At 42.6% G+C, this 12,349-nt stretch overlaps 1 protein-coding gene across 1 annotated transcript in view; it reads right to left on the bottom strand.

Moving 5' to 3' along the window:
• The window catches only part of IL16 (interleukin 16), a 534,450-nt gene that overhangs the window by 359,948 nt on the left and 162,153 nt on the right, over positions 1 to 12,349 (bottom strand). The window contains exon 3 of the mRNA XM_078683325.1: positions 5,803 to 5,908. Within this exon, the coding sequence (XP_078539451.1) occupies positions 5,803 to 5,908 (106 nt within the window). The remainder of the gene's footprint in view (positions 1 to 5,802; positions 5,909 to 12,349) is intronic.

Below are 12,349 nucleotides of genomic sequence, written 5' to 3'. Positions count from 1 at the left end.
GATGCGAAAGTCTCAGTTCACCAAACTTTGGTGGATGGGAGTTGGTACAGTCCAGCCTTTGAGAGAGGTCGGATAAAAACAAATAAAAAATATGGGGGGCCAGAACACACCCTTGTTTTAAGCCTCTGGTGGTTGACAGCTTCCTTGAGAGTCTGGACCCATCGCCTATCTTGATCCTTAGCCAGGTGTTTGAATAGAATAACAGAATGCCCTTTAAAAGCCTTTCAGGGATATCCCAGGCTCGCTTTTTTTTCCACAGAAGATGGCGATCAACACTGTCGAAGGCTGCTTTTAGGTCTATAAAGCAGAGGTAAAGTTGCAGTTTCCTCTGCTTACACTTGTTTGTAATTAGCGAAAGACCTAAAATGTTCTTCGTCGTTCCAAGGCCTTGTCTGAAGCCCGTCTGGTTTTCCGGAATTAGGTTAAGGTCGTCAGACCATGCCTTAAGCTCTTCAAGTACCAGGGAGGCATAATATTTGGCCTCTACGTCCAGCAGGGCTATCAATCTGTAGTGAGCCGGATTTGCTCTGTCTCCTCCTTTAAATATGGGTGTCAGAATCGAACATTGCCAGTTGACTGGTATGATGTTTAGTTTCTCTATTTCTTGATATAAGTTAGAAAGGTGTTTGCCCCAAAACGGAATATCGTATTTGAAGAATGCTTGGGGGATTCCGTTGGGGCCTGGTGCGCCGTCGTTTCTGCCTTTCTTAATTATACGTCTAATTCCTTCAGTCGAAGGGGACTTATAACTTATGGCTGGAGTTGGGGATACGTTTTCCTCCATTGGAATTGTGACTACGCTTAATTGCTCCTTCTCTTTTGAAGTTGCGGCGTCTTCTGGGCTGGTGGTTTCTAAGAACCCGGTGTGCTTTACATGAACTGCCCCTCGAACATAGGTGTTTCCCACGATTGGCTCTAGCAGGGGAGCTTCCCAGAACCTCCCGGATAGAAACTCCACCCACTCAGATTCTTGTATGTTTGAGGATAACACTGTAACCGGTCGGTTCAAGTTGTTGATGATAGTCCAGAACTGTTTTGAGTTGGATTTCTTTGAGCTACAGAGGAGTTCGGCCCAGAATTTGTCGTTACTCTTTCTTTTTTCTTCCCAGAGGTCTTTTTTATAACATTTCCTGCCGCCGCTGTGTCTGCCGTCGCAACTCCGAAGGAGGGTGTCGCCACTGGAACTGTCGCACTGCACCGCATCAGAGAGAAGCATGCCATAACGAAGAGGATGCGTGTCGCGGTCGCTGCTGCTGCCTTCGCAACTCTGAAGGAGGGTGTCGCCGCTGTAGCTGTCGCATTGCACTGCATCGAGAGAAGAGTCTCAAACGTGGTCGGAGCATGTCGCTGTGCCTGCCGTCCCAACTTCAAAGGAGGGTGTCGCCGCTGGTACTCTCGCACTGCACAACATCGAAGAAAAGCGCCTCGCATCCCCGAGAAGCACGCCACCGTCGAAGCTGCTGCCGTCGCATCGTGGATGTCGCCGCTGTAGTTGTCCCATCGTGCAAAAGCTTCACACATCGTGGGAGAAGAGTGTCGCAAGTGGATCTGCTGCCATCGCATCGCGGAACAAGGGTGTCGCCGCTGCAGTCCGCACATCGAACCGAGAATTTCTTGCATGCCTGGAGAAGCGTGCCGCATCTGGAAGATCTTCACGTCTTTATTTCTATGTACTTGAACTTTGCCGCATTTTCCTCGCTGCGACATTGCTTGTTGTGGAAGCGCAACGCAACCTAAGGTACATTGACGCAAATTGTCGCATCTTAAGAACTGAAGTAAACTAAGCTAAATCTACCATCTTAAAGTAACAGTATTGGGTATTTTTGTGGTTTATGGTCTTAGGGTAACTCTATATAAAGTCTACTTATTTTTGATATAAAACCTGTGTGGTGTCCATTTGTAGTGGGTTACTGTATGTGGTCACATATGCTTAACACAACGCCTCTGAGATAAAGCCTGTCTGCTCATGCCAAGCTACCAAGGGGGTGAGCAGGGGTTATTTTAGGAGTGTAATTCCCTTATCCTGACTAGAGGCAATTTGTCACAAGTACCTACCTGTGCCAACTAGAGACCCCCAAATCTAACACAGGGCATGCAGCACTTAGATGTACATGTATTGCCTTTTAAATACATTGCACCCTGCCCTCTGGGTTATCCAAAGCCTACCTTAGGGGTGATTTATATATATAAGAAGGGAAGGTTTGGATCTGGCAAGTGGATTATCTTGCCAGGTCGACATTGCAGTGTAACTGCACATACAGGCTTTGGAATGACCAACCTGAGCCATGGTTAGAGGGCTACTTAAGTGGGTGGCACAATGAGTGCTGCAGGCCCACTAGTAGCATTTAATTTGCGGGCCCTGGGCACATGTTGTGCACTTTACTAGGGACTTCTAAGTAAATTAAATATGCCAATATTAACATGTTTAGGGGAGAAAGCACCGGCACTATAGCACTGGTTAGCAGTGGTAAAGTCCACAAAGCAAAAGCCATCAAACACAAGGTCAGAAAAGTGAAGGAGGTAGGCAAAAAGGTGGGGGGAAGACCACGATAAGGCTGTCAGGTCTAACAAACGCTCATTGCAAAAATCCTTTAGAACATTATATGCAACAAGAGGATTACATAGGGAACACATTATTCCAAATCAACCTTGTGCTGCATAGGATGTTAATTTCATATAATCACACAGGAGCTGATTATTAATTTGAGGCAATAACACTCAGAATAAAAGAACTAAGGGGCAGATTTATCAAGGTTTTGCGTTGCCAGGGCACCACGCAAGGCAACAAAGTCGGACGCAAAACCTAGAATGAGTTTTACCATGTGACGCAAATGCACACTTCATGGACCCGCATGGCTTGGTAAATCTCGTAAAACACAAGGCAGTGCAAGTCACTGCTTTGCTTTACACTATGCCTGGAAGGCACTAGATGAGGGGAGCATGGTTGTTCCCATTCATGTATTCTGAAGCACTCCCAGATTACCAACACTGGTGAGCATGGGAATGTGTCAGAATTGTACGCCTTCCCAGAAGATGCGCAACAAGGATAAATATCTTTAGTTCTTCTTGTTAAAACATTTCTAAGGATCGTTTATGTGCAGGAAGGGGTCCCTTTCTGCACAAAAACAATCCTGCCTGTAACGCCGGCATCCTTGCACCAAGGCGCCAGCGTGACTGTTTTGATCTAAGCAGCAGATTGTGCACCAGCACAGGCAAAGGGCAGGAATGCTTTATTTACTGATATATATTGTGCATTCCTGCTCTTTCCCTTTAAATCTGGGCCCACATATGTAAGAGAAGGGTGGATTTATTGTTATGCTTTGATAAGCCTTGAGTTGTATTTGAACGAATTTGAGAGTTTGATAATGGTATAGGCAATAATATCAATAATGTGTAATATACAATTTGTTTTATCTTGTAAAGCAACCCCAAATTGCCTTCAACCCAAGGTGAAGAATGCTAGTAAGGTAATTAAGGGACTAATTAAGGAAAACCAAAATAGCAATGTGTCGTAGGTAAAGGAGTTCAAATGTAGCCAAGTGGTAGGTTCTAAGAAAGTAGTTTATTGTATCCAGTTACAGTTGAGGATGGATGGTAAATAAGATGATAGATAGCTGTAACGTAGCCCCACCAGGAGCAGCCTCCCTGCCGCTCAGCCTGCCTCCACCAACTGGAACTACACACGTAACCAAGCAACCATGCAATCCATGACATCCCACACATTCCAACACTCATCCTGGTTGAGCAGCAGGGAAGATGTAAGTGAAAGAAAGGAGAGGTGACAAGCAAGTCACAACACAATGCACATCAATAAATTAGTTGCTGTAACTCTTCATCTTAGAAAGTTATGTATTCACTTTGCGGCTTTCATTTAACAAGACTGCAAATTAGGTGTCCCTTCCTGCACATAAACAATCATTCAGGGCGTTTTGCTGTTTCTATGCGTGCTACATAATGCAGCACACATAGAAACAGCAAAAACGAGTAGAAATAAAGCATTGCTCCTCGTTGAATATGGCACGTTATTTTGCATGCCATTACTTCGCATGCCATTACTACACGCTTATTACTTAGCAAGAACCGTTACTACGCACATTTTTAGTTCGCGTACCATTACATTGAAAGTGTTAATGTATACAAGGTAAAAACTTGTCTAGTAATAAAAATGTTTTGCAAAATAATTTGTCATATTTAAAAAAGACATTTAACCCCTTTTTTAAATGTTTAAAACACAACACCACTTTAACCCCTTCGGGGCTGATGACGAGCTCAGCTCGTCATGAGCGTAACCTGCCGTGCGCTGATGACGAGCTGAGCTCGTCATGTAACGCGGCTTTTTGCGAAACGCAGCACGCAGCGGGAAAACCGCTAGCGCGCATGCGGTTAAATAATAAATTGAAATACACTACCCTACACATCTAAAATTGGAAAACACTACCAAAACACTCAAACACTATACTACCACATAAAACTGAAACACCACTACATTACCCTTAACCCTAAATCACTACCCCCTGCACAAACATACGCATTCCCCCACTACGTTCCCTACACTCATTTACTACCCATCACAACCCCAGACTCTACACTAAACACTAAAACTTGCATGGTAATAAAAACAGAAATTTACCACAACACTACACTAATTACTAAATACAAATACACTACCCTTCACAAAACAAACTCAGAAAAACTACCCAAACACTATACTACCCTACACTACCCAAACATCACTACACTACCCTAAACCCTAAATCACTACCCCCAGCACGATCCTGCCCCTACTCCAATCCTGTCCCTACCCCAAAACACTACCCTTCACGACCCTCAACACTACCCTAAACCACTACCCTACACTACACCACACCACAACACTACCCTAAAACCTATAACACTACCCCCTGCACAACCCTCCCCAACCCCCAGTCCTGTCCCTACACTCAAACACTACCCAGCACGACCCCCCCAACATTACCCTAAACCCTAATACACTACCCTACACTACACAAACACCACAATACTACACTAAACCCTAAATCACTACCCCCAGCACAATCCTTCCCCTACCCCAATCCTGTCCCTGCACCCAAACATTCCCCTACACGACCCCCCAACACTACCCTAAACCCCAAAACACTACTCCTCAAACACAACACTACCTTAATCCTTAAAGACCTCCTCCTACCCTAAACCCTTAAAAATAGCCCCTCTTAACTCTCTCTCTTCTTGTCCTATGCTCTCCTTCATGCTTCTTGATAGAGGCGGTAATCGTTGTGAGGAAATGCCTCAGTTTCCTCACAACTATGTGGTTCGCTTTACAACGCATGTGTTGTAATAACATGCGTAGAAATGGATACGCGTTATTACAGCACATGCGTAGTAAAGCTTGCGTAGTAATGGTACGTGGCGTAATGACCGTGTACAAAAGGATGTTTACCCCCTCGTTTCGCCATGTTAAGAACAGGTTTTACCTGATCTTAATTTTGGTGCAGCCTCCTATTTACATCATCTTTGTAAATAGGGGGAAGTTGTCAAAATCAATGGGTGTTGTGGTGGAACACCCACCGCAACACCCATTGCCCAATCCTTTCACACTAAGTATAGCTTGAAAGGGTGCCTTATTTACAAGGCGGCGTTAAGTTAAGTGCCTTGCAAATAATGCGACGTCCCTATCACCACAGGAAGCGTCAATAAAAGTGACGTGACGTCCCTGTACTGATAGGGGCTTGTAAAGATGCCCCTGTAAGCTCATGCCATGAATGCAATTCTTGTTGTAATGCCATAAAAGAAAAGAAAACTTACTATTTGAAATACTGCGCGTCCTTTGTGAGATGGCCTTTGTGTGTACATAACAGCTCTTTAGAGGCAGTTTATTTGGTCTTTCTTTCAGGGGTTCAGGTGCTGGGTCCTGCAAAACATACCCAAAACATTTCAACATAAAAATAAACTATTACTAGTTATTTAAACCGTGTCACAACAGAACCATAAATCGAGAATCCTGAGAACGGATTACTTCATAATTCGACTGTTTAGCCTACATTAGCAGTTCGTGTAAAAGATAGCCGCAAGCACAATGTTCTCGGAGCACAGATAAAGTTGATGGGGAAAGAGGGATGGATCTTGGTCAGACCACTGGAGTTTGATTGATGAGTAAGTGGTTCAACTGTTTAAATATGCATGTAATAGTTTGATATAAAAAAAATACCTGTATGACATAGTGACGTTGGTTTGAGCCAGCAATTATAAATAGTATAATTTAGTAGCATAAGCAGTTTGGAAGCCCTCCTAAAGAAGTCTCACAGAAAAACAAGGATGCACATCTACTGCTCTACTGATTTATTATAGGGGCAATGAACATCTTAAACCTTGTCTATTCATTATTAGGGAGGTACCATAAGGCAATTTGTGAACTGACAGCCTTAACCTTGGCATCCAAAATTAACCCTCTAAAAAGGTTAAATAAATAGCATTTGATTTTTTCACTACTAAAAAGGCATGCCTAAAGCAGTGTTTAATTTGTGGCGGTGGTTTCGGGTGCTGGGCACGGGCACTTAATTGTCAACACCGGCGCTTGTAACAGTCAGGAATCAAAGTGACGCTGTCTTGCTAATTTAGAGATGACCACAACAACAGTGAATTATTAACTCAATATACACACAAAATTACTATTATGCGGCTCAAGCCATTCGTAGAGCTGTGGGGGCCATGAATAGTCCAAATTGCAACACTTGTAGGTGTGTGATTGTTAGTAGTTGTGGTGGTACTATCATTGGTATCATGGCAGGGGCAATGTGTGGTGTAAGCTGCAGTGGCCTCCTGGTGGGAGCCCTGGCACTTTTTTTTTTTTACAAATTAAAGACTTTGTCAAGGCCTTCTACATTTGATAATACATTTCTCAATGAGGAAACCATGCCTACTGGAATCCCAAGCAACTTTCAGAAAGATCTAAATCAGGATCAGTTTAATATAAAGGTTCCATAAAATACATAATATTTCATTTATCAAACCCTAAAAACATTGGGCTAGGTTAACATGTGACTTACAATGTGAGACCACTGGAGACCACCCAAACTATAGCCAGAATCAAAATACTACAGGCCTGAGCTTACTGGTGCAAGCGCATGAGTTTACTGCTGATGGTTGTCTGATAATTAGTCCATGGGGTGAAATTTAAATTATGTTGGCATAATTTGCATAATTTCAGAAATTTCATATTAAGCTTGTTACACAAAATCCTGAAATTACACCATTTAATGTAATTACACACACAATTCGCTGAGAAATGTAGACCAAATACACCAATCGCAAGAAGAATTAACAGCAAATTTACAGAAACAAGAGATGTGCGGTGCTTTTGTTTTCACACTATTTCTTGGGCAAAATGCATCTTCACTTCAAAAACTGATGCAAGGACGCATTTCACACTAAATTATAGTGCAAAATGTCAGACTTGCTTTTTATGTAATTTTCACAACATTTCGGTTAATTAGGTGAAAGTAAATCAGGCAAATTGTGCACACCCCTACTAGCAACCAGATAAATGTTTTCCGGTACTTTATTTTTCTTTTACAATAGCAGCTGCTCTGGTATTATGTGCACTTTACAGTAGCCCATGTCCAAAAGGGCACACAGCACTCTTTTCCACAAGCCAAGAAGCCTCTTTGTTTGTTCGATACAAAATAGCAGGGCAAATCATTCACACCCACCAACGTTCTCCATTATCAGAGCCATGCAACTGCTCTACCTGAGCTACTAAGTCCAGGATCTCCCGCCAGCCTAGAACTGTACTATTTGCGCTTCTGAAATAACAAACAATGGTCCCAGTCCCGTATTGGGTATGTCTCTCCTTGCAGGGACTTGGTGGTGAATGGCAGAGGAAGCAGAGGTCCATGCACCACTTGCAGCTGACATGGACCCCTTCAAAGAGGGAGATTAATTCAGCTCTTGATCAAATTTACCCACATCAGGTCAATGCAAAGGAACATATTTTCAGATTTCATGGTTGTGCTCGTGTTTTGAAAGAGCCCGAGTTTGCCAATCAATTAAAAATGTTCTATTCCTATTGGGCAGTTTCAAGTGGGATGTGGAGCATTCTGCTACCAAGGACCAGCCAACAGTATCAGTAATTTAGAGGCCCTACTAAAGTCCACAGGGCCATCTCCTTCAGGGCTCTCCCACAAGTCCACTCCGCTGTAGGCCTGGAAGAGAGTCAAGGAGCTCATGCCATAAACAACCCAGCAGTACAAATCGGGAGTCAGCGCATCATCATTTTCCTGACACGGGTCACAGTGGCAATGGTCCAACTTCCATTCTTTGTGGGATCCTTCTTACCTCCCCATGCTTGCACAAGGACTAGAAAGATAGAGCATTCTGGCCCATGAATGTTAATGGGACAGTGGGAGTTTTTGTTGAAGATACTGGGCTGTAATAATAATCTGCTTTCTACTTCCTGGTTTTATATATGTTCTCAGACTGTAACACACCCGAGGACCACAGTGTGTGATTGCTGCACACATAACATCACAGGAATGACCAACTAATCCTTCTGTGTCTTCGGAAGGAAGTATGTTTCTCTCTTCTGCCTCACTTTGCGTTTGTTGGAAAATGTTTTCCAAAAGCCCAACTCATTTGTCTCCTGAAGATTATGGTCTGATTCCTGTCACCATTTTCCCATCATCTCCAGAAAGTTGTGAAAGAACCCTAAACTCTGGGTTCATTAAGCCTCTGCTCACTCATGAGATTTAACCATGTGGACGCTTCCCCTCTCGGGGACTCAGACTGTATTAAGTAATATCATAGTTTACTATTGGATGTATCGAAGACATTAAGGGCCTGATTTAGAGTTTGGAGTATGGAATGTCATGGCAATGGAGTAAAATACCCACAATTGCCATGATGGAGAACAAGTACTCTGAATTTAGAGTTGTCTGCCAACTTTTCATTTTTTTCATTTCTTCTTTTAATTAATGACCCCTACACCACGGGAGTTTTCTACCATGGTGTGAGGGTCATGTAAAAGTGTTTACTGTCTGCTACCACTACCACCAGGTTTTTCATGCCAGTAAAGGAAAGTGAAAACTGGCATTTTGGCGGCCCACTCTAATTGGCCAATACTCCGATGGACTTGCTCCACTGGACCGTTGTTTATCTTGGGCTTTTGTGTGAGGCTATACCGCTTCCAACTGGTTGGTCTTGCGAGCAACCCAGACAGCTATTTCGTCACGCTTTTTCCCCATGATATTTTTTTTGTCTATGGACTTATTGCCCACATAGCAATTTGCCCCTGTGCACCAAGTCATACTGGTACTTGCCTAGTATTTAAAGTCCTTAATTCAAATTCACTTGGAGAATACCCCTATGCTAAAGCCATGTAAAAAGTGTGCTAGATATTACTAACTGCTGCCAAAGTTGCAATAGTGCAATGGGTGTTGTGCGCCCATAGCAGCTAGGAACCATTCACAAAATGGTGAAAGACATTTGTTTGCTGCTCTTGTTCAGCAGAGAAAACTGTAGTCCATGGCAGTCTTCACTCCTACTGTCTCTTATGCAAGAAAGCCTATTTTTATTTCAATAGTGGCACATCCTTCAGCAGGATCGCAATGCCAGCTGCATGGCAAGGTGATTAAGATCTGCCGTAGCCGTTTTCAAAGCTGAATGTTGCAAGGACAGACTGGAATCAATAATAGAACCAGATCCACACAAAGGTTCTCTACAATTGTGAATCATGGCCTTTTGGGCAATACTGCTTGTTTAATATATGTGAAGGTAACAACGTGACCAATGCCATATATATATATATTTCTCACCGAGTCAAGACTAAGATCAGTCAAAGGGAGTCTTAAAATTGTTTGTGAGTAGGTTTAGCACTGTTAAGTTGATTCATTGATATTGATAATATTGATTAAGTGCAGCGAATGCCCAAGGGTGCCTTGGCACTAGCATATGGAAGGTAAGCGACAGAGAAATAACAAAAGTCAATATTTTCAGTACAACCTGGAACTAATACTATAGTGAATTTCAATTTCAATTTCAACAAGCTTTATTCGATTATTAAAAAATAGTCATAAAAGCACAAATAAAACACAGCACAATGCTTATACAGCTATTAACAATAAAATATTCACATAATTATGATCACATTAATATGGATTTTCTACAAGTTAAAACGTTCTTTAAAACCACTAAAATTAATTTGGTGATATAATCTTCATCTAGTAGTTGTAAAAACAGGAAAGCGGGGCGGCATTGTCTTAGGCCACTTTGCCATCTCTTCCTGTACAAAGAGTAAAATGTGCAGAAAATTTGAACATGGATAGTTGATTTAACTGATACATTATCACATGGACAATTGTACAACACTCTTAACCAGTCAGTCTGGGTCGGGAACGAAATCAGTCTATGAACGATTACCAATCTAAAACGAATCAGCAGAAATCTATTAAAATCCCCTGGAATGCGCTATATATAGGGTTAGATTTTAAATGTGGTCAGAATAAGGTGGTGTGCCTGAACAGTTACTTTATTCATCTCACTTTTCCTTCTCATTTCTTTCATGTGATATAAGCATATTTCTTTTTAAGTCTTTCCTTTATACTAGGCAAAGATTTGTAGGATCTGAAAAATATTCGGGATAACCTTGGCTAAACAAAACATTTCTAACATACTCTCGGGAACGGACAGCAGAAACCTAAGAAACCTGTTCTCCACAAGTTGTAGGGGTTTTACAGCCTCATATCCCCAGATGCCTGCACCATCTGTTGCAGTGCTAATACATTTAGCCTTGTATATTAGCAAAAGTTCCTCTGGGGCCCGCTTTCCCAACTTCCTACTAAAATTAATTAATGCAGCTGTAGCTTTTGAGAACAGTAGCCTCCTAGCCTTGATCACATGGGTCCAAGATCCTTTTCTATCAAATAAAATCCCAAGATAGGAAAAGGTGTCAGTGCATTCAATTTGTTTAGTGCATAAAAATAGCGGCCTGCACTTCCTACTTCCAGTCCCGCATTTCATCACAAAGGTCTTAGGTATATTCACACTTAAGCCTAAATTTGACATAAAATTTACAAAACTACACACTAATTTCTGACTACCCCTTGGAGTGCGGGCCATTAGGATCGCGTCATCAGCATACATTAGCGCTGGTATAGTGTAAAAAGCCAAGATTTCAGTTGTTTCCTGAAACATGTCAAATTAGGCTGATTTTTTAACTGAATGGGCAGTTTATTTCAAAGGTTGAATGTTAAAAAGACAAAACTTCTGCCACCCCAAGATACTTTATTCCATTTGGGGATAGTCCCAATTTTGGATGCCTTGGAATGAAGGGCCCTCCTAGGCATATACCGGGAGAATGAATGAATGAAATTGGATTTCTATAGCGCGTAACTACCCTGAGGCCTCGTAGCGCTTAGGACCAGACAGACAGGAAGCACAGCAAGTTAGTGAGTGGCACTAAAGAGATGAGTTTTAAGCAGTTTACGGAAAGTCTGTAGGTTGGGTTCCCTGCGAAGAGTGGGGAGGAGAGAATTCCAAAGGTTGGATGCATTCAAAGAAAAGGAACGTCCACCCCATCTGGATCTTCGTACTTTCCTTTTGGTAGCAAGAAAGGCATCGCTGGAGCGAAGACTCCTAGAAGGTTGAAAGGGGGTAACCAGAGGATGGATTATGGCATGTCCAGTTTTCCAAATAGCTCTATGGGCCAGGCACATGGCCTTAAATGATATTCTGGACTGGATAGGGAGCCAGTGAAGTTTCCTCAGTGCGTCCCGCAGACTGCCTCCGAGGAATCTGGAGGAGTAAGCGAGCCGCGCAATTCTGGGTCATTTGAAGTTTTTTGATAGTGGCCTGAGGGGTGCCAAAATACAGGGCGTTCCCGTAATCCAGGCGGGACAAGATAAGGGCCTGCACCATAATCCTATGTGCCTGCAAGGGGAGTAGGGGAATAATTTTCCTTAACATCCTCACCAGGCCGAAACAGGTAGCTGAGAGCTTGGTGGCTTGATGATTAAAACAAAGGGAACTGTCAAGCCATATGCCAAGGCTCTTAATCTGGTGCTTTGAGAAGGACTTCCTCAAATAGGCCAGGCCTATATTATGCAAACATTTATGGGCCGAGCAGAAAGCTTTAAAAGCAACTTACTTTTTCATCAGTAGCTAATGGAGCATCACTAACTTGTGATGAACCAATTGCTCTCGCTCTCAAAAGAAGACGAGCAGCTGTAAGATTTGCAATCTATTCAAAAAGTGTTGCTGAATACCCAGATAAAGGGCATTACAATAATCCAACCTGGAAAGTATCAACGCTGTGACCACTGTTTTTTGCAGATCAAATTAGATGAAAGGGAAGATCTTC

This window comes from Lissotriton helveticus, chromosome 3_1 (assembly GCF_964261635.1).
Source record: "Lissotriton helveticus chromosome 3_1, aLisHel1.1, whole genome shotgun sequence".
NCBI classification, from domain to species: domain Eukaryota; kingdom Metazoa; phylum Chordata; class Amphibia; order Caudata; family Salamandridae; genus Lissotriton; species Lissotriton helveticus.
This window is presented reverse-complemented; position numbering and strand designations above follow the sequence as displayed.